Source organism: Lemur catta, chromosome 2 (assembly GCF_020740605.2).
Source record: "Lemur catta isolate mLemCat1 chromosome 2, mLemCat1.pri, whole genome shotgun sequence".
Taxonomy (NCBI): domain Eukaryota; kingdom Metazoa; phylum Chordata; class Mammalia; order Primates; family Lemuridae; genus Lemur; species Lemur catta.
Window position 1 is genome coordinate 134,078,735 of NC_059129.1, and position 27,303 is coordinate 134,106,037.

At 42.0% G+C, this 27,303-nt stretch overlaps 1 protein-coding gene across 1 annotated transcript in view; it reads left to right on the plus strand.

The window, feature by feature from the left end:
• The window catches only part of MTHFD1L (methylenetetrahydrofolate dehydrogenase (NADP+ dependent) 1 like), a 186,577-nt gene extending 161,655 nt beyond the window's left edge, over positions 1-24,922 (plus strand). Inside the window, exons 27-28 of the mRNA XM_045544570.1 lie at positions 18,478-18,598; positions 24,555-24,922. Coding sequence (XP_045400526.1) covers positions 18,478-18,567 — 90 coding nt within the window. The 3' untranslated portion in view covers positions 18,568-18,598; positions 24,555-24,922. The remainder of the gene's footprint in view (positions 1-18,477; positions 18,599-24,554) is intronic.
• Positions 24,923-27,303: the final 2,381 nt, after the last annotated feature.

Sequence of the window (27,303 nt, forward strand, 5' to 3'; positions counted from 1 at the left end):
GGTTCTGTGTTGACTCTTTGTTAGCAAGAGTGTCATTTTTTCAGCCTTCAGGTGACACATAAATTGATAGGTTGACCACCTCTGGCCGAGGTGGAACAGAGTTACACATGCCCTTTGGTACAAGAAGACATCATGTCTCCAAGAACTTGGGTGTTTTTCCAATCATGGAGAATTAGATTCCAAGTAAAACTTCTATCTACGATCTGCAAATTAGGTTTTATGAATTATATTCTGCCAATCGGAATCTGTGAAGTAGATTCTAAGCAAAAATACTATAAAGTACTATCCCTTATATTTCAATATCTTTTAACCTGAGATGGGCTTGCTCCCCAGAAGTGCCCAAAAATATTAAAACTATGCCAGATCAATATCCTTTTACTTTTGGAAAATGTGTATATTGTTGAACCGCTAATCTAGATTCAGACACCATCACCGGGCTCTTTCTTTCAGTTGATATCTGCACTTTACTAGTTATAAGATGTTTTTGGTGGCTTTAGGGGAAGTTATGAAATATCCATATTCTTCTCAAGTTGTTCATCTGTCTTGGTTTTTACGAAACTCTTTTGTTTGTGACATTGTCTCTTTGAGAATGGAAGTTGACAAACATTTTCTGTAAAGGTCCCAACAGTGGATATTTCGGGCTTTGCGGACCATGCAGTCTCCGTCCTAACTACTCAGCTGTGCTGTCAGAGCACAAGAGCAGCCATACACGATATACCAACAAGTGTTTGTGGATGTGTTCCAATAAAACTTTTATTTATAAAAATAGGCGGCTGGCCAGATTTGGTGTGTGGGCATTAGTTTACCAACCCCTGAAATTTCATGTTTGGGTAAGAAGCATACAAAACGGTTCCAGGAGTCCCTAACCTCTTCCTTATTGGGAACGATTTTTACTTTCCCAGCGTCCGCAAGTACTGGTGGGAATGAGATGAAAGGGGCCAAGAGTACCATTCCCTAAAGTGCGTAGCCAGCCCTGTTCCCTTCCCCGTGGAAATCCCCGCTGGCCACCGAGGAGGGGAAGCAGCTGGTCTGGAAGGCCCCAGCCAGCCCCAGTTTACTTAGGGGTCTCTAAGCCCTGCTCCAGGTCACTTTGCCTCGACTGAAAAACATAACAGCAAATGAAATAAATGTTGTTTGCAGTCCTGCCCAGTCTAGGTGATGTATGTGCTTGAAATGAATTTCTCATGTAAGCACCAGACTTACTTTAGGTTTACAAAAAATGGCGTTGCATTGGGTAAAATGGTTGTTGGGGGTGGAGATGGAAGGAAAAGTGAGATTTTAGTCAAAACTGGATACCTGCATACTAAGCTGGGAGGTGAGTGATGCTGTAGAACTGTTTTCTCTTATAAAGTCCATCTACATTGATAATTCATGTGTGTGAATGTGTGTGTATAATATATATGAAAAATTAAGGCTTTATTGGCTTGATTTCTCTGGGAAAATTGCTAATGGGTGGATGGTAGCAATTCTACTTCAACACGCGAGAGAATTACTCAGACACTTGTCAGATGCCTGAACCACATATTTAACTGAGAATGTGCCATCATGGGAAGCTTTCATTCACCAAGGTCACTGGGAAGGCAGCAGAGGGAAACACATTGAACTTCAGATGCTTCTTGCTGCTCGTGTCAATTGCAAAGCAATGAAGTAAGGAGCTGACTTGCCAAAAAAGTACGAGTTCAGAGAAAACTGACTTGTTTTGTTTGAGAAAAGCACATAACCAAGCAACTAAAGAATCCTCTTTTTTTTAAATCATGGTTATTGTTCGGTTTATAAATCTAAACAGAAAATGTTGTTGTTGCCTTATTTCCTATTTTCTACAAATAATTTTCTTCTAAAAAAATTGTAAGGCCCCGCACGGTGGCTCACGCCTGTAATCCTAGCACTCTGGGAGGCCCAGGCAGGTGGATTGTTTGAGCTCAGGAGTTTGAGACCAGCCTGAGCAAGAGCGAGACCCCATCTCTACTAAAAATAGAAAGAAATTATATGGACAACTAAAAATATATAGAGAAAAAATTAGCCGGGCATGGTGGCGCATGCCTTTAGTCCCAGCTACTTGGGAGGCTGAGGCAAGAGGATTGCTTGAGCCCAGGAGTTTGAGGTTGCTGTGAGCTAGGCTGACGCCACGGTACTCTAGCCTGGGCAACAGAGTGAGACTCTGTCTTAAAAAAAAAAAAAAAAAAATTGTATATATTAACCTACATTATAAGTATAGTATTTATCATACTCTCTTTTAAAGATTGCAAACATTTTTACACAAAACAATATATTTTTTCCAGTATTTATTTTATGTGTTAGTAAATGATTAAAATTTTGGCTGTAGGTTTAAGAAAGTGAATTCTTTTTAAGCTCATTGTATTGTGTCATTGGACCTTTTTTAATTAATTTTATTCTTGGAATACTTTCTTAAAATAAAATTTATAACATACTTTAATTAGGTAGAGTGAATAGAATAATAATTACCTATAAAATTCATACTTAAATTTATAAGATGATATTATCTCACCCAATGATACATAACATTCTTGAAAGTAAATTGCATTCTAGTGAAGATAGAGTAACAGGGACTAGATTTACCTTCGCAGCTGAAACAAGTAAAAAACCAAAGTATATGAAGAAACATCACCTGAGGCATTCATTGGACAGCAAGCAGCAAAGGACAGTGATCCCTGAAAAACAGGAAACAAACAAGGTGAGCCCTACGTTTGTCCTGGCCTAGGAAAAGTTGCCAGGCTGCTGTGTAGGGAGAGGGAACCTAGGAGCAGGAGAGCTCAGCTGGCTCCCTGGGTTGAAGACATGTTGCTGAGGATACCTCAAGGGCAACCAAGCCAGACTCTAGTTTGCAGCGCAGAGTACCAGAGAGGCAAGAACTGCAGAGAACGGGGAGGAGGAGGAAGAAGAAGAGAGGGAAAAAAGGGAGGAGAGGAAGGAGGAAAGTACTGAATAGTCAATTGAGTACTACTCCGTGCATTGATGCAAAGAAACTACCTGAAGCCAGGGACAGATCACCCAAAAGAATTAGAAGGAGCAGGGCATGGCTCCCACACAGACCCAGGAAGAGCTGCCTGTTTCCAACAGTTAGAGTGAAAAACCAAGGGCGCTGATTAGAATACTAAAAAAGGTCTTACCTGACATCCAATCCAAAATTACCAGGCATACAAAAAAGTAGGAAACTACCAACTATAATGAGAAAAGTCAATCAAAACTCATCATTACACAGGTGATACAATATGTTTACTAAATTAAAACATTAAAACTGCTGTGACTATAGTTCATATGTTCAAGAAACTTAGAGGAAAGATTTAACATGTTTAATAGAGACAAAGAAGATATTAAAAGGACACAAAGCAAACTTCTAGAGATAAAAACTACAGTGTCTAATATTAAAAAATACACTGATTAATAGCTGATTAGACATTGCAGAAAAAAAATTAGTTAACTGGAAGACATGTCAATAGAAACCATCCACAATGAAGCAGAAAGAGGCTACAAAGGATAAAGAGCATCAGAAAGCTTTTGGACAATTTCAAGCAGCCAAAAACCCATGTAATTATATGAGTCCCACGGGAGAGGAAGAAAGGAAATGAAAAATCTTTGAGGAAATAATGGCCAAATTTTTTTACAAATTTCATAGGAACTATAAACCCACGCATTCAAGAACCTCAATGAACCCCAAGTACAAGAAACAAAGAAAATGATAGAGAAATTTTTTAAAATAATCAGAGGATGAAAGACAAATTTTGTGCAGAGGAACAAAGATAAACTGACAGCTGTTTTCTTGTTGGAAATAACACAAACTAGAAGACAACGGGGTCAACATTTTTGAAGTACTAAAGGAAAATTCACAGCTTGTAATTTTTTTACCCAGTTAAAATATCTTTCAAAAACAAAGGTGAAATAAAGACTTTTTTAGACCAGTAAAAGCTAAAAGAATTCATCACTACCCAACCTGAAGTACAAAAATGTTAAAGATAATCCTTTAGACAGAAAGAAAATGATACCAGTCAGAAACCTGAATCTACTCAAAAGAATGAAGAGCAACAGAAATAGTAACCACATAGGTAAATAAAGACTTGTTATTATTTAAGCCTTTTTAAAAGGTAAATTACCATACAAGGCAAAAATAATAGAAATGTAGTATAGAGTTTATAACATATGTAGAAACAAAATATATGACAACAATAGCACAAAATCTAAGAAGAGAATGGAAATATACTTTTGTAAGATTCTTATGCCATATGTGAAGCAGTATAATATCACCTGAAGGTAGACTGTGGAAAGTTAAATGTATATGCAGTCATGCACCACATAATAATGTTTTGGTCAATGACAAACCGCATATACAACAGTGGTCCCATAAGATTATGATACTATATTTTTATTGTACCTTTTCCATGTTTAGATACACAAATACTAACCATTGCGTTACAGTTATCTACAGTACTTACTACAGTAACATGGGGTACAGGTTTATAGCCCAGGAGCAATAGGCTATACCGTATAGCCTAGGTATGCAGTAGGCTGTACCACCTCAGTCTGTGTAAGTACACTGTATGATGTTCACACAATGATGAAATCGCCCAACAACACGTTTCTCAAAACATATCCCTGTTGTTAAGCGAGCCATGATTGTGCTATAAACACTAAGGAAACCACTAAAATAATATAAGTTATAATTAGCAACTATAACTGTGTTATAGTTAACAAAAGAGATAAAATGAAATTGTTCAAAATACTCAACCCAAAGAAGGCAGAAGAAGGGCAAAAGGAACAAAGAACAGATAGTACAATGAGAAAAAGAATCGTGAGTTGTATTTAACTCATGCTAGTTTTGAGCCCGGGGCCTCGTGAAGCATACGTAACTCACACGTCTCCTCACCTTGGAAGCCACGAGAACTATTTTTCAAGTTGCCATATAACTCACACACAGAAAACAATAAAAAATAACAAATCTTTCATTAAATTAGAAAGGATCATCTTGTTTTTGAAGTTTTTATTCTATTTTTGTAATAAAACACTGTGACTTCAGGGAAAAAATTTTTTTTTTCTAGTGTGGCAGTTCATGTGTTAAACTCAACTATATCTATAGTCACATTAGATGTAAATAGTCCAAATACCCCCAATTCAAATGCAAAGATTGACAGATTGGCTAAAAAATTACAAGTGCAACAAGTATGTGTTGTCCACAAGAAACCTTTTTTTTTTTTTTTTTTTTTTGAGACAGACTCTCGCTCTGTTGCCCGGGCTAGAGTGCTGTGGCATCAGCCTAGCTCACAGCCACCTCAAACTCCTGAAACTGTAGCTGGGACTACAGGTACACACCACCGCGGCCTGGCTAATTTTTTCTATTTTTAGTTGCCCAGCTAATTTTTTTCCCTATTTTTAGTAGAGATGGGGTCTCGCTCTTGCTCAGGCTGCTGTTGAACTCCTGAGCTCAAGCAATCCTCCTGCCTTGGCCTCCCAGAGTGCTAGAATTACAGGCATGAGCCACCATGCCCAGCCAAGAAACTCATTTTAAATATAAAGACACGAGTAGGTTAAAAGGAAAGAGATGGGAAAATGCTAAAACTGATCAAAAGAAAACCAGAGGCCGGGCGCGGTGGCTCAGGCCTGTAATCCTAGCACTCTGGGAGCCGAGGCGGGTGGATCGCTCGAGGTCAGGAGTTCGAGACCAGCCTGAGCAACAGCGAGACCCCGTCTCTACTAAAAATAGAAAGAAATTATCTGGCCAACTAAAATATATATAGAAAAAATTAGCCGGGCATGGTGGCTCATGCCTGTAGTCCCAGCTACTCGGGAGGCTGAGGCAGTAGGATCGCTTAAGCCCAGGAGTCTGAGGTTGCTGTGAGCTAGGCTGATGCCACGGCACTCACTCTAGCCCGGGCAAGAGAGTAAGACTCCGTCTCAAAAAAAGAAAAGAAAACCAGAGTGGTATATTAATATTAAAGAAGAACAAGAGTAAAGAATAGTACTAAGGATATAAAGAGGATTGTTTCATAATGATAAAAGGGACATTTTATCAACAGGACATAACAATTCTAAGTCCTTATGCATATAATAAGAGCTTCAACATACGTGAAGGAAAAAAATAAAATTTTAAGGAAAAATAGAAAATCCACAAATATGGTTAGAAAATTCTAAACCCCTCTCAGAACAAGTATAATGAAATCAATTGTTCAACAAGATTTGAACAATACTCCAGTCCAGTTTGACCTAATTGGCATGATTAAAACACTCCACCCAACAACAGCAGATTATACATTCTTTCAAATGTACACAGAAAATTTGCCAAGACAGACCATATTCTGGGTCACAAAGTAAGTCTTAATAAATTTTAAAGGGCTCAAATCATACAAAATATGTTCTCTAACCACAATGAAATCAAATTAGAAATCAAAACTGAAAGACATCTGGAAAAACTCCAAATATTTGGAAACTAAATAAGCTACACAGCGGGAAAAATAATTTGCAAATCATCTATCTGATCAGGATTTGTATACAGAATATTAAAAGGACTCTCAAAACTCAATAATGAGAACATAAACAACCCTTTTTAAAAATGAGTAAAAGATTTGAACAGACATTTCGCCCAAGAAAATATATGGATGATAAGCACATAAAAATATACTATCACTAGTCATTAGGAAAATGCAAATTAAAAGCACAGCAGATATCACTACATAGCTGTTGGAGTATCTAAAATGAAAAAGACTGACCATACCAAATGTGGGTGAGAATATGGAACAACTAAAGCTCTCATGCACTACTGTAGGAATATATCGTAGTACAACCTCTCTGGAAAACAGTTAGGGGTAGTTTTTTAAAAAGTTAAACATGGCCGGGCATGGTGGCTCACATCTGTAATCCCAGCACTTCTGGAGGCCAAGGTGGGAGGATTTCTTAAGGCCAGGAGTTTGAGACCAGCTTGGGCAACAAAGCGAGATAGCATCTCTACAAAAAATGAAAAAATTAGCCAGGTATGATGGTGCACACCTGTGGCGCTAGTTACTCAGGAAGCTGAGTCAGGAAGATCACTTGATTCGGGGAGTTGGAGTTGCAGTGAGCTATGATCGTACCACTGCCCTCCAGCTGGGGCAATAGAGCTAAATATACACCTACCATATGACCAAGCCATTGGCTTCCTAAATATGTACTCAAGAGAAATGAAGCATATTTCCATATAAAGATCTGTAGATGAATCTTCATGGCAGCTTTTTTGGTAATAACATCCAATAAGCTTTACACTTGACATTGTATGCCATTTGCCTCAACGAAAGGTGTTAAATAATGCAGTTTGTTTCCCAAAATAAAGTTGTAAAAAGTATAAAAACTAGAGGAAAAAGTTTCAGAGATTACGGGGCCAGTCCAAGAAGTCTAACATCCAAATAATTAGAATTCCAATAAGACAAAAGTAAGAAACCAGAAGGGAAGAAATTATCAGAGAAACAATCCTCAATCCTCCTCTAAAAGAGTTTTTTTCCTTCAGAACTGAAGGACGTCCAAATCATAAGGGCCAACAAAATGGATTTATAGACTCAAACCAATGCACTTTATCATAAAATTAAAAAACAATAGGGCCAAAAAGAAGATACTATTAATAAAAGCTTTCAGAGGGGAAAAAATGTTGACAAATAGTCTGGAATCAAAATGGCATTAGACTTCTCAGCAGCAATACTGGAGACTAGATTGCATGGAACAATGTTTTCAAAATTCAAGGAAAATAGTATAACCAGCCAAGCCATCAATCAAGTGTATAAGAATAAAGTCAAAGCCAGACAGTTTATAAAAATTTACTTTCAATACCCTTTGTCTCAAGAAGCTACTAGAGGAGATGTTTCGCCCAAATGAGCAAGTAAACCATGAAAGAGTAAGATGTGTGTATTAATTCTCTCTTTCCTTTGCTATATAACAAATTGCCACAAATTTATTGGCTTTAAACAACACGTTTGTTATCTCTATTTCTATGGGTCAGGAGTCTATGCAGCTTAGCTGAGTTCTCTGCTTCAGGCTGCCGTAATGGTCTTGTCTGAGGCTTGGGGTTCAAAACTACAGGGCTGCTGGCAGAATTCAGTCCCTTGGAGTTATAGGACTGAGGGTCCAGCTTTTTCTGGCTGTCAGCTGGAGGCCACACCCAGGTCCCAGAGGCCACATGTGTGTTTCTGCCACGTGACCTTTTCCTTATACCCACTCATAACACGGCAGCTTATTTCTTGCAAACCAGCAAGGGGCAAAGTTTTTCTCTTGATTCTGCTGAGGCAAAGGGTATGTAGACTGCTGAGCAAATGAAGAGGCAAGACAACAGGAGAAGCAGAAGATGTACAAGAATGGAGATGCAGTCGGTACATAAGACAGCCTTGCTGTAAATGCTTACACAGCCCTGATAGATCCTGCTGTAAACCAGAGTCATGACAGACCTGTATTTGGGAGATGGAAACAGATGAGAATGTGCAGTGAGATCTAAGAGCTAAGTCCTAATCTTCTACTAATATATCAGAAAACTAGTAGTTAACACCTAAAACTGCAGTGAAAGGACACAGCTGAAAGTCCTTAGTGGGTCCCTCTCAGGAGGAGGAATGCAGGGGATGGAGCAGTCGTATTTTATACCCAGCCCCGAGGAGTAAAGTGACTTGAGCCATGTACATGATTTACTTTTGTAAAAATTAAGTTCAAAAAAAGAATTCATCATCTTGCTCTCTTTGTGTTTCTCCTTATGTTTAATATATCGTGTATGTGCCTGTGAGACACTGAAAGAGGGAGAGGTGATTTGTGAAGGATGTGAAGATGTTTGGTCCACAGTTTTCTTTTTCTTTCACCTCTGGCGTTGGTCCGGGGGAGGACAGCGTGGGCGGCTGCTGTGTCCCCGCGGTGCTGGGTGTTGGGGAAGCCAGTGATAGGGGGTGGGAGAGGCCCAGGGGAGGGCCAAGGAGGGACAGCTGCACCCACCTGCTCCATTCGTTATCGTCTGCTCTGGCAAGGAGTCTAGAAGCCTTGGCAAGTCGCATAGTTAGGACTCTTTCAGTCCAGGAATTGGGGAAAGGTAAAATGATTAAAAACGTGTTTAGTTGATATTCTCAAAAGTGTGTGGAGGCAAAGAAATACCCACATAAGTTTGGTGTAGTAGTCTGCTAGGGCTGCCATAACAAAATGCCACAGACGGGGTGACTTTAACAACAGAAGTTTATTTTCTCACAGTTCTGAAGGCTGGAAGTCCAAGATCAAGGTGCTGGCAGGTTTGATTTCTCCTAAGGCCTCTTGGCTTGCAGATGGCCTTTTCTCTGTGCACATGCATCCCTGGTGTCTCTTCCTCTTCTTAAAAGGACACCATTCATTTTGGATGAGAGCCCCACTTTTGTGACCTTTTTATCTTTTTTTTTAAACAATACATCATGACATTAAAAGGACTTTTCTATTTAATCACCTCATTAAATGCTCTGTCTCCAAATACAGTCACATTGGGGGTTAGGGCTCCAACATACAAATTTTGAGGGGACACCAATCAGTCCATAATGTACAGTAAATCACTTCTAGACCCCGTCTGAAGTCCTGAGTATTCAACTGGGATCTGGCCTGGATCATGTGAAAAAAAAATTACAGAACATTGTGGGCCTCTAGTATTTAAAATAATTAAACTAGGTCGCAGGGTGGCCCTGAATTCTTTCCTAACTCAGCAAATCTTGGCCAGCCGAGTCTCGGGGTGGTGGTGAGCACCGACCGATGAGGCAACTCCCCCAGCCACCTTCAGGCGTACCCACTGTCCCGAGAGAGGCGTAAAGGGGAGTTTACATAATGGATACAATTTCCCTGTGTCTCGTTATGTTTCCTGCTGCAAGACCTTATTATCTCAGGGGAGGGGCTTTGCAGGGGTCAGGAGGGTGGGGAGGAAAACCAAAGGGAAATGCTAAATTACATGCCACGATGAGGTCTGAGCAGCAGTGCCTTTGATAACAAGCCCCTGGAAGAGAAAGCCCAGATGGGCCAGGTAGAAGCAATGTTACCGCCCCCTTTTTCCTGCTTCCTTCTTGCCTCCCATCACCTCCACCTTCTCTCTTCCTAAAGGGGTTATGGGATCATGATGTAATTGGCTGCAGGACCTTGGTAAAACCCATGCCCAGGAGATGAGCTTCTCATTGTTTGAGTTTCCAAACAATGAGACATACTATTAAATTTGTTTGTTTTGCCAAAGCGGGTGGTGACACTTGTGGCTTGCCACCTGTCCGTCAAAGGCTGACGAGTGCGTGTGCTGCAAAAACCCTGGGAGAGAAGAGCACTCGTGAAGAATCTAACTGTGCTCTGCTCTTCACAGCATCTTCTTTGGCCTGCTCAGGGGCATCTTTTCATTTCCTAAAGACCGAAGCTCAGTTTAGAGTCATACCTGCTTTGGAATTATGGTCACTCTTCGGAAAGTTTCTCCCTCGCAGTAGTATCTGACCTCAGCCAGACCCATCCCTGGCTACTTAAATACTTTGGCTCTTGGCTCTTGAGTTTAGCCTCGGATTTGATTGCCGTAAGAAGGAACCATGGAAAGTGTGACTTCTGTTTGTAGAGCCAGAAAAATTAGGGAACAATCTCACAAAACTAATGGACCTTTTTTTCCCTGTAAAAGAAACATATAATTAGTCATAGACCAGATATGGTTCTGAGTTTCCTTTTTGTTTCCATCATAAATAACTTACGACTCTGTCATTTCATGCAGGTGCTTATAGTTGTACATTCGATAATTTTAAAAAATAAATATTATGTATTAAACACTAAACTAGGGTCCTTTCCTTATCTCATTTTAATTTGGAAATAGACTTCATAATATAGGTATTGTTACACTGTGTTTACAGATGAAGAACCAAGGCCCAGTGAGGTTACTTACCTGAGAAGGTGTATTAGTACAGGAGAGGAGTCACACGTCTCCCCAGGAAGCTGGGGCCCTTTCCAGCACACCTGAGTCTCCATCCGGTTCCTGTTACTCCTCAGGCTTTGTGAAGCCGCTGAGAGCCTTGCACTTTCGGTTCTCCTCCCTAACTGGTCCAGGGAAAGTCACACAACTGCATTGAGCCTGACGCTGCACCTGTGGGTGGGAACAGGAAAGATTCCCACCTCACCTGTCTCACAGGGTTGTGGAGAGGCTCAAGTATGGTTGTTATGGTGAAACGAGAGATCGCGGGGAAGACTCTCCAGTGGAAATAGGAAGAATGAAATGTAAATAATTTAATACCTGTGTAGTGTGCTAACCTTTATGTGTCTTTTTGGTAATGAATAAAAACAAAGCATGTAAGTGATAGAGAAAGCAACTGGTTGATCACCAGTGACATTGTTTTAGAACTATCTATCTTGGATTTTGCTGACCCACTAGAGCTAGTTACCAAAGTAAATTTGTAACATAATTATGATTGATTTAATTTCCCTGAAATTTTTAGCTAAATATGCATATAGTTCCTCAGTTGCTTCAGTGCACAGTGGTTACCAGAGAGGTGCAAATAATCCATGACTTATAGCTGATCATTAAAGAGTAGCAAGCCCATTATTCTGAAAGAAAATCTCAGGGTAGTTACTATATTTGTTTCATTTTGGAAATGTTTGCTTTTGACGATCATAAGACATTATTTACTCACTGCTAACTGCCCTGTCTAGTTTTTTAAGATATAATTTGGAAAGAAACTATCCCAACTGTGAGCTGTGTAACATTTCTTTTTTGAGAAAGGGGTCTCAGTATGTTGCCCAGGCTGGTGTTGAACTCCTGGGCTTAAGTGATCCTCTCGCCTCGGCCTCCTGAGTAGCTGGGACTACTGGTGCACACCACCATGCCCAGCTGTAACATACTCTTAGACATTAAAGGTGAAAAGGAATCAAGACTAAAGTTGTAAAGTAAAAATATATTTTTATGGACACTGTAGCTGAAAGATCAGTAGCTTGATGGAGTGCATAGATTCCCATTGCTCGTAACATTTCTTTGTGCAGTTTCAACCCTGTGTGTTCATCCTTTCCTTCTGCAGCTGAGGCAGGCGTGCTGTCCCTGGGTGTCAGTAACCCCAGATACCACGATGCAAGGGAGGCGGGAGGGCTCCGTGCCTAGGGCCTGGACCCTGGAGTCACACTGCATTTGACTTCTAGCTCCACCGGGTACAAGCTATCTGGGGCAAATCACTGAGCTTTTCAATATCTCCATTGTTCTAATCTACAAAATAGGGATAATGGAAATAATGACAACACTGACCTTGCAGGGTTGTAGGAATTAAACGAGATATAGTGCATATAAAGCACTTAGCATTGTACCTGGTGTATAGTCAGAACTTCACAAACACAAGTTATATGTAATGTCCTGAAATACAAGAAATTAACTTCCTTAGCAACCTTCCTTGAGCATGGCTACATCCATAGCTACATTTTTCTAGATGGTAAACACCTCCATCAGAGGTGTCACTATTGGAGTTGCAAGGGCACCAAATTATTACTACAAAAATTGGCAAATAAAAGAATCAAGAAAAAAGAATAAGGAGCTACCAAAGAAGACATTCTTCCTTCACTGGATCTCGTGGGGGGCGGGGTGGCTGGTGGGCCTGCAGCTGCTCGCACATGGCAGCAAGCCTGAGCATGAAGGTAACACCCAAAGGACAGCAGAACTGCTGGGGCTGGGGACTCAGCCAAGCCTGGGTGGCTGGGCTTCCAGGCACAGGAGCAGGGTGTGGCCTTACCAGGGGATGGGTAGGAGGCAGAGCTGCTAACCACAGGTGATGACAGCCAAAGGGATAACAAATACAGGGGGGAAACTTAAAATAGTAATCTTTCTGAAAGTCAAATTCCAGAATTGTACAATTATCTAATTTCTATATAGAAATATACATTATATAGACACATTGCTTCTATAGGAATAGAAAATTACCTGGGAGTTTACATAAGAAATTATTTACAGGGGTTACCTCTGGGAAGCAGTAGGGGGGTGTGCTTTTTTACTTCTATGTTGGAAATATATTTTTCATTAAATTTTTAAAAACGAATAGAAAAGTTACTCAGGGCCAGGCCTCCTACCACTAAAAGAAATCTGTAATCTTTACAAAAGAAGCAGAAAAATAACTGTACTTGTTCAGTCTTTCCTTCAAGGCCACAGAAACAGCATGATTTGAGCTGTGTAGCACCAGCACAGTGTGGGAGCACAGTATGGTAATTCTTATAGTAATTGAATGTGACTTCCATCTCGGAAAGTCATAAGTTAGGAATTCATCTTGTTCATTCTTTTGATATAAAAAGTAAAGTATGAAAAACATTTTTTTTAAACTAAAAAATGAAAAAATGACGTGACCTGAGTGTCTCAGTGGTCTGTCCCTCTGGAGGCAGGGGCCAGGTCCTGGTCACCTCGGTGTCCTTGTACTTAGCCCTTAACAAAGGCCCTATGTCCTTTCATATAGTAGCAAGCACTCGAGAGTCCACGTCACAGGGTTCGCTAATCAGCCACCAAGAAAGACAAGTATATTAAGGAGGATATATCATCAAGCTCCCAGGCTATCCCTGACCACCAAGTATAGATCACCTTTTGGATTCAGTCACAAGTTGTGGCTATTACATAGCCACCCAGAAAAAAATCCTAGAACATTCCATCTCTACTAAGTCAAGCCAAAAATTCCAGTTGTAGCAGCACTATCTTTTTTTTTTTTTTTTTTTTTTTGAGACAGAGCCTTGCTCTGTTTCCTAGGTTAGAGTGCAGTGACATCATCATAGTTCACTGCAAACTCAAAGTCCTGGGCTCAAGCAATCCTCTTGGCTCAGCCTCCCAAGTAGCTGGGACTACAGGCGCATACCTCCACACCCAGCTAATTTTTCTATTTTTTTTGCAGAAATGTGGTCTCGCTACGTTGCCCAGGCTGTTCTCAAACCAGGCTCAAGCAATCCTCCTGCCTTGGCCTCCCAAGTGCTAGAATTACAGGCAAGAGCCACCTCACCACCCTATGATGACATTTAATCTCTCTCTTTCTTCCCCTCGGTCACTTGTTATTCGTACTGGGCCATTCTTTCTCCTCATGCATCATCTTAGGGTTACTTGTATAATTATCAAAATGACCTTTGATACAAATGATTCTGTTCCTCACATCCAAAAGAGGAGAAGGGAAGAAACAGAAAGGAAAAGCCAAATGTCTGAGAAGACTTCTTTTTGTTTCTTATTTTCGAATCATCTTATACTTTTACTCATGTATTTTAAAAAATATTTTTTGAGGGTCTAATATTGCCAGGCACTGTGTTAACAATTCAGAAAACACACTTGCTTAATGAAGACTTTAAATTTTTGAGTTATTTCCTCAAAAAGAAATTCTCTTTATTTAAATTATATCATCACATAGTTAACCATTATAATCTTTTTGGTTATTTTTAAAGCTTTGAAACAAGATGACATATGTCACTCCCCTGGTAGAGGAGAGAAGCAGTATATGGAAGGACTCTCCTCCACTTCAGACCATGAACCGTAGGAACAGAATAGATATGTGTAAAAATGGTATTTCTTTTCTGAACCAAAATAAAACTAGGTTATTTATTCAGTTGGAAAAGACAGTAGATTTCAGGAGAAATCAGAAAGTAAATTATTTCACAAACACGACAAAACTAATTCCAATATTTTGGCTAAGAAAATTATGGTTACAGCCGGGCGTGGTGGTGTGTACCCGTAGTAGTCCCAGCTACTTGTGAGGCTGAGATGGGAGGATCTCTGGAACCCAGGAGTTTGAGACCAGCCTGGGCAACATAAGACCCCATCTCTTTAAAAAAAAAAAAAAAGACTCAATAAAAAAAGGAAAGAAAATTATGGTTAGAAATTATGATTTTTCTCACTTTATGAAACAAAATTTGTAATGATTTTTCTCCTCATGCCAAGAATATTCTTTTACTTTTTAATGACTAGTTTTAAAAACATGACTGTTCTCTCTTTACTGGTCTTTACTGTATGTTCATAAAGGCTATTGATAAAACCTCGTCCTTTCTCCAAAATAAGGTTAACCCGAAACAGTAAAAATTTGGAAGTTTCATTGTAGTTAAAAGTAGGGTCGTGAAGGGCAAAAGCCCATGTTTTTCAGCCTTTGTAAAAGAATCCGTTAATGCGCGTGACAAGTAAGTATAATTGAGTGGCTCCTCAGTTATTCTAAGCAGGCGGCCTCCTTAGAGGGCACACAGATAAAGTCAACAGGGATCACCACTGACCCCAGGCGTGTGGCCAGAGGTCAGCTCCCAAGGCTGTCTGGATTCCTTTTGTCCTGTAGTGTGTGGACTCTTGTCTGGGGGCTACAATCCTTTGATAACAGTTTTTTATTGAGACAGAATTTGCTGTGAATGGATAAGGTCTTGTCCACGTAATTCCATATTGTGTTGGCTCAACAGGAGAAGTTTTATTTTAAAAGTAGACTTATTAGAGATGGCTGTTTATTCACTAGTCAAGGAGTCCCTTGGGTCTGCAGATTCTGTGGTTTCTTTTCTGTTGTTGCTTACCCCGAATAAGTAGTTGCACTTCTTGGAAGTGATTATTGCATCATTGGAAAGGAACGTGGGAGTCTTCGGATTGAACTCATTTTTCTCCCATTTGAAAGAAAGAAGTTGAAAATAGAGGAAAGACATTTCACACTTCCTGGCATTTAATATTTTGGTGGATTTTAGCTCCTGGTTTTGTGACAGAATCAGAATGACCAAAAGATGCACATTCTGGTTCACCGCAGCTAGTCAGTAGGACTCCAGGAAACACACGCATCACACTCTGCCTTTGTCTTTGTCTTTCCTCAGCTGAAAGTTACCAGTGGGGAGTTGAGATAGTGTGTAAACCAGCATGCGGTACGAGGGTGTTATCTACAATGGAATCTTCCACTGGTAGCTTTGGTCACATGGGCCCAAATACACTGCCTTCAGGTTCTTGTTGGGTTTTGTCACCCCCCCCCCCCCAGCGTATTTAAACTTGACCTGCCTCACAAGTACCAACTTCTGCCCTAGAGTAATAGTGTTGCAGCCTCAGGCAGCAGCAGAGAATCCAGATGGCCCTAGTAGTAAACGATGCCTTTAACCTAGAGTGCTGACCTAAGGGGTGGAGCAGCATCACTATGGCTGAATGTGATCATTTCTTTCTTTCTCTTAAACTATAAAATACTTGTTTCTTTTTTCCAAATCCATAGCTCTACACAGGTTATAGGGGCATCTTAAAATGCCTTCTATAAATGCCATAAGATGCCTTCGAATGCCATCTCAAGTGCAGTTAGGCAGGGAAATTGCTGTAGAGTGCCTGGTTTGAATTGTAACCCAGACAACTGGGAAAAAATATGAACAAGGTCAATCAGTGACCCTTGTGTTTGTCCCAGCATTAAAACAGTAAGTGGTTTTCTTTCTGGGTCTCCTCAGTTATATGCGGCCACTGTAATAACCAGAGAAACATGTTCCTGCTAGGGACCTTAGCACGTGGAGGCTAAGGTTGGGCATCCACATGCCTAAAGTTTTAAAATACAGGAAGTCCCCACCTACCAGCAGGTTGTGTGCAAAAGTTTAGTTGTAGTTCATCGTTTGGAACCCAGAATACATTTTCCCATAGGCATGTTATAAACGGTACCTATATTCCAGGCAGGCCTCAGAAGCATTTTTAGCCCATAATATACCTAAAGTGCAGTCCTGTGCAATTAGCAAGATAGGAGCCAGCCACCATCCATCACATGTTTTATGTGTTCCCAACTCCCACTCTCAGCGGGCCCAGCGGGCAGGGAAGGGGGTGGTTAATGAGGCCTGCAGGTGCAGGGATTTGCTGCCCACCTGCCACAGCTGGGGTGGGGGTTAAATAGGCTTTCCTCTCCCTTCCCCTGCAAGCTCCCCTTCCCAGTGCTGAAGAGGCGGGGCAGGGAGGTGAGGAGGGCAGTGGGAGCCATCCAAAGCCAGCGCTCTTCAACTGCAGTGTGCACTTGCTCCCCAGGGCCTGGCTACAATTGCCGATTCCGATCCAGCATGTGTAGGGTGAGGTCCGAGATTCTGAATTTCCAACTGGCTCCCAGGTGATGCCCATGCTACTGGTCCACAGACCCACTTTGAGTAGCAAGAATCTTTAAACACCATGGTGGGAGGAGAGGGTGGGGAAGGGGAAGTCCTAAGTCACCGTATAAAGGCAGCAGAGAGTGACAGGGCTGAGTTCTATTCTGTGGGCCTTAGAGGGCTTCCTGTTTGCTGGGTGGGAAGAAGCGAGCAAACCCTAATGCCTTAACCGCTGGCCACACCACAGCTTCATCCCAGGCAGTGTTCTTGGCTCGGGCAGGTGGGAGGTCTGCGAGGCGCAGCATCAGCCCTTGGGAGAGCTGAGCTAAGCAGAGCCGCAGGTATTTCCTCTGAGTGATTGCTCGCAGCATGGCTTTATCAGCGTCATTCATTCCTATGAAATGCACACTATTAAAGCACAGTGGGAAATGCTACACTGGAAAGAAAGTGGGTCATCAGGGAGCCTCCCAATCCGGATCCCAAGGCAGTGTTTTGGTGTCTAAGAATCACCGGCTGGGGCGCCAGCACTTTTCCCTGGCACGCGGAGGGTTTCTGATACAGGCGGGCAAGGAGCACAGCCTGAAGATCTTTCATGCAGACTCAGCAAAGCAAAGCAGTCAGGAACTGGTTTTAACCCTGTCTCCACCACTAACTAGCCTCGTGTCCTTGAACACATGCCTCTGTGTTTGAATGTCTACTGTTCTCATCTATAAAGTGAGGCTAAAATTAGTACCTACCTCATAGGATGCTGGGGAACTTAATGAGGTTATCTGTACAACCCATAGACGGCCCACCAAGTGCCACAGTGGTGGGGGGCTGCTGGTGGTGGCAGCAACACGGTAGTGGGGAAATGAGTAATTTCAGATTGCAGGCGTGGAGTCAGATTTCTGGTTTTGCTACTTATTACCTGTGTGACCTCGGGCAAGTGACTTACCCTCTCTAAACCTCCGTTTCCTCCCCTGTAAAATGGAAATAATTAAAGTACCTACCTTGCAGGTTGCTGAGAGGGTAAAATGCATAAAGCACTTAGTGCCCAGCACAAAGCAGGTTCTCAGCTTGGGATCTGGAGAGCAGTTTCCAAACTGTGCTCCAGGAGCCGTTGGTTTTACAGAAATGTGTCTTGGGGATGAGGAGGAGACCATCCTTCACTCCACCCACACCAGCGCCCCCTTCAACCGGAGGGGGTCATCTTTCTTGGGGTTCAGCATGAAGATTTGTTTTGGAAGAGAAGTTTCGGAAAGTCGGTTTTGCAGCTACGGCATGTTGTGGGACCATGGGGAAAAGTAAATGCTCTACATTTCCAGGAAGTTGACATTTGCCTTTTCCATTTTATTTCCTTAAACAAAAATTTAAATAGCAGATGGCAAATTTAAAGAGATACATGTATATATACCCTCAAAGTTACATGAAGTGTGTTCAATTATATGGTTAATTCGTGTCATCAGATGCACAGTGTTCCGTATGATCACTTTTAGCATTTGCTAATGTATAACATGTTGTCTTTTCCCCCAGATGAGCACGATGCCGGGACTGCCCACTCGGCCCTGCTTTTATGATATAGATCTTGATACGGAAACAGAGCAAGTTAAAGGCTTGTTCTAAGTGAACAAGACTCTCACGGGACCCGATTCAGGTAAGCTGCTGTGTTTTGACTTTTTCTTCCTTTCTCTCTCTTTCTTTCTTTCTTCAAATCCTTTTTCTGTTTTGTTTTTCTAATACTTATTACAAAAGTGATCTGATAAGTCATTTCCCTCCCTAGTTACTACAAATTCCTACCTAATGACTGCCCATGACTTGAGTCCGCTCCTGGGAGCAGTATGAGTCAGATGGTCAGTACACAGGCCCTTCGTGGACCTTGGCTGGAGTCCAGTGAAAGTCAGATCCTGTCATCTATGGATTTGTGTAGAGCCTCTCTAGCCATAACAAAGGAACCTGTAAACTCATTATTCTTTTGCCAGAATTAAAACCAATATCACATACCAATTAAAACCAATACCACGTATCTCTTGGTACAGAGTTAGAATCATGTGATAGAGGAATCTTGGTGTATTCATTTTCTAAGGCTGCTATAGCAAAGTATCACAAATTGGGTGGCTTAAAGCAACAGAAAGTTTAAAATAGTTCTGGAGGCTAGAAGTTAAAAGTCAAGGTGTCGGCTGGGCCATACGCCCCCAGAGACTCTGGGTAGAATCCTTCCTTGCGTCCTCCGAGCATCGGCTGGCGGCTGTCAATCCATCAGGTTGCCCACCTTGCAGCTGCATCACTCCAGTCTGCCTCTGCGGTCACACGGCATCCTCCCTGTGTGGCTCTGTCTTCACACGGTGTTCTCCTCTTATAAGGATCCCAGTCCTCTTGGATTTAGGACCACCTGTTGACCTCATCTTAACTCGATTACTCTGCAAAGACCCTAGTTCCAAATAAGGTCACTGTCACAGGTGCCCAGGGTTAGGCCTTAAGCATATCTTTTGGAGGACACAATTCAACCTATAGCAATCGACTATGGCACAACACGTGTATTAGGCTCTCATGCCCCTGGAAAGACACATAGAGACGGGACAGATCCATCTAACTAGAGACGAGTCCCAGGAGGGACAGGGCAGCGGAAGTCAGGCCACCTGGCGACTCACAGTCTACATGGTTTAAGAAGGTCGTTCTTGACTTAGCATCATCTCGGGCAGCTGGAGCTGGGGGCTTGCAGCCTCATTCATGTCCACCCCTTAGTACTGCAGCCACACCTGCTGGCCTCTGTCCCAACTCCCCATCTGAAGAAAAATGACCAAACTCCCACTCCTCCTCCCTGGACAACTCCCATTGAGAAGTATGAAAGGCTTAGGGCTGCTTCTCCCTAGCCCAGGGATCAAACATGTCCTCACCATGGTCTTAGGACACGTACTTTCACCCCAAGGACCACCGGTCTCTTCTCCCCACTCACTGCCATTCCTGTCCTGACTCAGAACCTCTCCCTCTTGCCAGCATATTCTGGGCCTTCCAGATGAGCTTCCTTGACCTAAAGGCCCTTCCCTGCAGCTGTCTGAGTGTCACGGCCCAAAGCTGCCCAGGGTTCTCCTTTCATTTCTTCCCCTACCAGTGTTAACGCAGGGTGTTTGTGTCTTGGTTTTTGTTTTTCTAAGTCTTTGTTACTAAAACACTAAAGACCTAAGCGATGAAGAGAAAGGTAAGTGACCACTAAAATGAAATTACTTTAAAACAAGGTGTGGAATTGCTTGGTTTAGGTTGTGGGTGGGGTTTGTGCGTGGTTTTTGCTGAGGAGTGGGAACTGTGTTAAGTTTTAGCTACAACCATGTCTTGTATCTTTGTCATTTCAGAAAAAGAAAACTCCAGAAAATGAAACAAGAGAGACTAGTCACTAGTTTAACAAAGAAACCCATAAACTTGACCTTTGATAACAGTGTTATTTTAGTCTTTTTGGTATGACTTTGTTTGTGTGTGTTTTTTTGTTTTGTTTAGTTTTGAGACAGAGTCTCACTCTGTTGCTCGGGCTCGAGTGCTGTGACGTCAGCCTAGCTCTCAGCAACCTCAAACTCCTGGGCTCAATCGATCCTCTGCCTCAGCCTCCCGGATAGCTGGGACTACAGGCATGCACCACCATGCCCGGCTAATTTTTTCTCTATGGTTTTAGTTCTCCAACTAATTTCTTTCTATTTTTAGTAGAGACTGGGTCTCACTCTTACTCAGGTTGGTCTCGAACTCCTGAGCTCAAGCAATCCTCCCACCTCGGCCTCCCAGAGTGCTAGGATTACAGGCGTGAGCCACCGCGCCCACCCAACTGTATGTTGTGAGTTGGATTTCTCAGCTGGGCCTTGGGAAAGTAGCAGCATCATTCCTCTTAAACCAAAAATCAACCCCTGGTCCCAACTGATCTCTCTTTTCATGTCAAGAACTCATTATGCTACATTTCTGCCATTTGTCATTTCTCTCCAGCACAAGTGTGTACAATTCTCTTGTCTCTCTTGGATAGAATTTTTCCAGCCTTTTGGTCAATTTTAATTTACTCTCCAAGTAGGTCATATGAGACCAATTATACCTTAATTATTGCAGTTAAGACTCAGGTAATGCCAAGGGACATGTCCTTAGCTTTACTAACACACACTTAAATCTTTTACTACCTAAGACATTAGTGTTTCCTAACAAGTACGCCTCCAGATCTTATTCACAGATCGAACAGGGCCCTGCAGGTCAGGACACTGGCCTGTGGTCATGACCCCCCATGACCCAGGCACGGTGCTGCACACATTGCCTGAGTGGTCACAGCACCTCTGGAGACAGGTGTTGTCCCATAAGGCCACAAAGGCTTCAGAAGGATTGGGCCTTCTCTGGGGGTCCCTCTGCACAGGACTGCAGAGCCACCTGGCCACGGAGAGGTGCTGCCTCTCATTTCATAGCTGGTATATGTCATTTTGCCACCCCCCCATCATGTGTTGTGCCAGCATGAACCCCAGGAAGATGGGTAGTATTTGTATTTCAAAGCTGTGAAAACTCTAGCCCAGAGAGGTTGATAACTTGCTCATTTTGCACAGCTGATAACTACAAAAGCCTAGACTCAACTCAGATCTGTTGTCTGTCAGGTAATTATTTGGGTATTAAAAGCTTTGTCAAAATTCTTTCTCGTCCAACTATAATAGGGCTACTCTTACTTAATTCTCTGATTGAATGGCATTTTCCCCCTCCTTTGTCCAAGGCCTCTTTCTTCCTTGTAAATTGCCAAACACTGTTCTAGGCTTGGTGGGCAGTGGTTCAGAACCCATCATTTGACCCTGCTTGAACAATCAAAAACAGATCCAGTGTCCTAAGATAAAACCACAATATAAAGCAAACGTTCCTTCTCGGTGACTCATCAATATAATGGTCCAGCAAACATTCTTTCTGTTTCCTGTGCCCCTCGCATATGGCTGTCAGGGACCACTTCTACTGACAGTCAGAGGTCTATGGCTATTAAAAATGCATAACATGAAAATGTGAAAGTTTGGACAAAAGCCAGCTTGGACAAATTTGGGCATCCAGAAGGAAATGTCTGGTTGGCTTACTCTGCTCACTCAGGGGTAGGACTATTGATGGTTCTGCACACTCGTTTGCTGGGCAGCACATGCATCATTCCTGGAGGAACTTGCTGGAGATATGTCCCACATGGGAAGATGCAATCGGTGGATGAACACTGTCCTTTCTTCCTTCCTCCCTCGCCTGTCTTGCCTCCTTCGCCCTCTAGGAAGTTGTGTGAGACTGAACGTGAACATGAGATGCCCCGAAATCACCAGAATCTGAGCTCTTGCTCCGCCTCCCCAAGACTTCCGTGTTGTGCTTTCGCTATTGTTAGAATAAGGGCATGATTCATTCTTTTGGATGTCACTAAATAGAACTAATTAAAATAAGTTGTTTGTCCTCATGAAATTGATCCTGCTGTTGAGTCTTTTGTTTGAAAATAATTGGATTTGGGGAGTTGATTTTTTCTTTTCCCCGTCTTCTGGTTTCTTATTCTTAACGTTTATCATATTTCCGAGCTCTGGCAGGATTCATTCAAATGAACACACAATAAAGTCTGGCAGATTTCCTGAAGAATTCAGGTTCTCCCTTACTTTGTTCCGATGTGCAAAGTTCTATTTAGTGCAGAATCAGATTCACTCTGCTCCTAATAGATGTTCGTTATTTACCAAAGAATTGCTTTTCTCCAGTGACACACGCAGAAAGAAGTATAATACCAGCTCATTTCTTTCCTAAACTGCCTTTAGGGCAGAAATTTTCAATGATACTTAATAATCATAAATTCATCTTGAGGAGGGTTGCTGCAGGCTGACTCTTCTGTGGACAGGGCTGGTCAACCCCGAGGTACAAACCACAGGCTTGCAAGGTGCCCAGTGAGAGCACCCGGGCTCTGTGATTTTAGTCTTGAAACTGCTTTTCACAGAGCAGCTCAAAAATTGTTCATCGTCTCTGTGCTCCAAGGAATAATAGGGTGTCAGTTCATCACCCTGAGCCACCCTTGAGTACCTCGTGCCCCCTTCCCTCCCATTTCCAGCCAGGGACTAGGTGAGTTGGAAGCCCCAGGTACTCAAATAACCCTCATTGGCATCTAAAAGGTAATGATAGGTCCCTATCTAACTAAAATGAAATGTTTTGAAGTTTAGGTAACAATTGTGAAATTCTTAATTCCCCTTAAAAGAAACTTTTTCTGGACACGTTTTGATTTCTGAGAATTCCCATACCAAAATAGAATGTTCCCTATATTATACATCCTCTAAAATATTTTCCTACTGAATAAACTTCTGAAATTGTTTTTTCCACTGAATAAACAATAAACAACAGATTCCTTTTTACATTTTCACCTTAGCTACTGCGTCTCTGATTTTCTTCATCTATAATCAGACTTTCTATATGTTGGGCAGCCCTTCAACATTCCTTAAAATGGGGGACCACAGACTCTAAGCCCCTTTAAACACAAAACCATAGGCTACGAAGGTAACGTGCCTAATCAGCGGGCCTTCCACCGCCTGCCTCTGGAGCACGGGCGGCCTTGCCCAGCCTTGCCTTGCTACGCCGTCTACTGAGCCCACCCTCCTGCCCCCAGCGTCCCCCCCCATCCCAGGAGATACTGACCCTCACATCTAGGGTCACCAGAGCCACTAGCGTGAAGCTGGGCATGTTTAAGTGCACCAAGCAAACCTCCCTTCCTGACATCTAAAATATTTTCTTTTTGTTAATATTTATTATACTTGTAATACTTCTGTTTTCTGTTTACTCTCCTGGATTGAGTCAGATGTTAAGGGAGTGTTTGAAGTTCCTCATCCCCTCTCTTCACCATCTTCTGTTCTGAAACTAATCAAGCATCCTCTCTGGCTCCAGACCTCTCAGTTATCTGTGGGAGGCCAACTCCCTGGCTTGCGGCAGAGTTTGAACTGTCTCGGCCCAACAGATACGTCCTTCCATGTATAACTTCACATTAAAGGCAACATACTTGCATTGACATTTTTTCTGGAGTGGTGAACGCATTTTTTCCTGGGACTTAGGTGTTTTGTTTGTTTTTAAAGTATAGTTTGATCACTTATCTTTCTAAAAGATTGCAGGATTAAAGAATAACAAAGAATTTAATATTCTTTGAGAGAAAGCAACAAAGCTTCAATAATAATAATAATAATAAGTTCCAGGGCCACTAAGTACATTTTTTAAACCTTGCTTTCTGTGCCTACTATATAAAAGAGAGACAAAAATCCAAGGTGACAGGATCCCTTATCCTAAACATTCTCATTTCACAGGATCCTGCAGACTATAGATACCAAATGCAGAAGTTCTGGAAATTCTTCCATTGTCCCCAAGTAAATCTCTTGGGGGGTCAGAATGCGGCATGCAGTAGCCCTGCTGACTCGTGGTTCCAGGGTGGTGCAGAATCTGAGCCTCCACTTCCCATGAGTGAAATATTCCAGTGATCGCACCAGCCTTCATCTTGTGCATAGAATCACTTCTCTGCTCTTGAATTTTCTTTGGGCCTCAAACTTTAGAGCTATAACATATTAACAGTTTAATACCAAAGGAGAAAGCTGTTCTTAAACCACTGAAACTTTTTTTTTTCTCTTTTTCAGGCTCCTGAAACACAAACTACTTGCCTTTTTGCTATAGTTGGAGAAGAAAGTGAATTTGAAATATGTCTCTTATGCAATGTTGGAGAAATGGTTAAATAGGCCAAAGATTTCTTCTTCCTCCAAGTCAAATTCTGTTTGCAACAGAGGATAGATAGTGTTCAGCAAAAAGACCTCCGCCACGTCTGAAAGAGACTAATTTATTTTCTGTTTCTGCAGAGTTTACATTATTTCCACTGCTTACACTTTAGAATGTTTATTTTATGGGGACTAAGGGATTAAAAGAGTGTGAACTAAAAGGTAACATTTTCCATTATGGAGTTTTCTACTTTGTCTTTGAAATGAAAGTAAACATATATCTAGAAAACCAACCAGCAAATCTCCAGATAAAACTCTGTACTCTCTGGAGGTAATGTCATGTGAAGCAATTATGTGTGGCAGGGTTGTTACCTGGCACCAGTTTCTCAGAACTTTGGGAATGCAACCAGAGCCTTTGTTTTTTTTTTTTTTTTTTTAGAGGTAGGGTCTCATTCTGTTGCCCAGGCTGGAGTGCAGTGGTGTAGCCATAGCTCACTGCAGCCTCAACCTCCCAGGCTCAAGCGATCCTCCCACCTCAGCCTCTGGAGTAGCTGGGACTACAGGTGCCCACACCATGCCCAGCTAACAAGAGCTTTTTAAATGCGACAAGACAAGAAATAACACACATAGAGAAATATCTGGTCAATTGTGCAATCTTCTGATGGTTGCAGAGTTGTAAGATTTTGGAACAAAGTGCATTGTATATCCAGAACTATTTTTCAGTGCCAGTAAAGTTTATATCTCTCACCTAAAACAAATGAGTTTATGCTAGTTTCTTCCACCTGTGAATGAATCTCAGTGGCCATTAAACTTTCTAAGTAAGGCCCCGAGGGCTAGGAAAAGTAGCTCTTAAAGGTCAGGTGTTTGGCAAATGTTTTTCCTTTGGCCCAACCCTTAATTCATAGTTGAGATTGTTCTGTGTCCTGTTCCCTCTCCCGGGAGTTCCTGACCCTTCTTTGTTTCCATCTTTTCCTACAAAAAATATAAAATTATATAAAAGTTAAAACCAAGGATTGGGGAACAAACAAGAAGTGATTGTCCTCTAAACAGTGTAAGTGAAACAGTCGCCGTAAATATCCTGACTGTCCCCCGGGCACATCCTGCAGTATCTTTCCTGCATGCCCTTGTGCTCCACTCTCCAGTGACCCAGCTTATTCATTGCTCAGCCCATGATGTATGTTTATGCACAATTTCATTTGTTCCAAAACACCGTCTAATCACGGAAAAAGCCTCCCCACTCAAAGGCTGTCTGTCCCAAGAATAATTTTACTTGGCAATTCTGAAGTGTCTCTCCCCATCCCTGCCCTTTATTTGGGAGTACACCTCTCCTGATGTACAATTAGCTAGTATTCTCTTTTTTATTTTTAATAATTTTTTTATTTTACTTTTTGTAAATATGGGGGGTCTCATCACTATGTTGCTCAGGCTGGTCTCAAACTCCTGTCTTCAAGTGATCCTCCTGCCCCGGCCTCCCAAAGTGCTGGGATTACGGGCATGAGCCCACTGCGCCTGTCTTGTTATTTTCGATGTATAAATCTAATTTAAGATTTTAAGGGTTCACAGTAATTTTTTTCTCTATATAAAGTGGTCTTTCTCATTGCAAATTGATTTTTTAGCAGTCGCTTTCTGCTATTGACTTTTTTATTTTCCTCTGCCATTTAGAGTTTCATTTTCTATTTTTGGAAATGTTTTAAAAAAATATTTTAGAAGTCTACACTCAAAGGGCTTCAGACTAGGGACTCCTTACCTATTTTCACCAGGCAACCCATCAACAAGGAGAGAAAAGCATCCTGTGCACAGGTGTGGGGGAGTTTGTCACCACCTTGGAAGGATCTATAACCCAGGTGTTGCTGGGAACCACTTTCCCATTCTGAGGATTCATTTTAACTCCTCTGGGTGTCGTAACTCAGCCTCTGATTGTTGTGTTTTCTCTTGTTCACTTCTCTACTGGTGGCAGAATATACTCCTGCCTGGTGATACGCAGTCTCCACCAAAAGAGGGGTCTCTGGCAGGTTAATTAGTGGGCCTATCAATTCATGATGACTTGAGGCATTCATAGACAAGAGGAAGGCTTATTTGGGGGAGTATTGGGAGGACACAGTCATCAACCATCTCTTCTGAGGCCACAGTGTGAGAAAAAAAAAATTAGATAACCTCTGGTTTGGTGAGTTTAGGTTGGAAAGGTGCCTAGGAAGGGTGGACCCTGCTTTCCTTCTGCCTCTGTCATTGAAATATTAAAAAAAAAAAAACACTAACAGAGCAGAAATGGTGAGGGGCTCAGTTACCTGCCATGGCACACAAACATGCAGTCACACTCCCTCTCCACTTGAGGGCCGGTGGTGGCAACGCTGGCAAAGGTTAAGTCCCAGCCAGAAGAATCCTCTCAGAAAGCTCCCCGAGGAATACACCATAGGGATTAACTGAGGGACAGCTGAACAGGGACTCAAGAAAGTGGCCGCAAGGCAATTAGCCAACCCATCCATTAATACTCTTCATTCCGCTATTGCCAGGGCTATTTGGTTTAACTAGAATGTGCCGACTCCATTAAAGTACACGGAGGTGTTTTTCACACTTAGGGAATTGTGATTCCCTCCCCTCTGACGGTGGCCGGAGTTTAGTTTTTATCATAATTTACACATACCAACAAATAAGATGGTGTGCTAAACTTAACCGT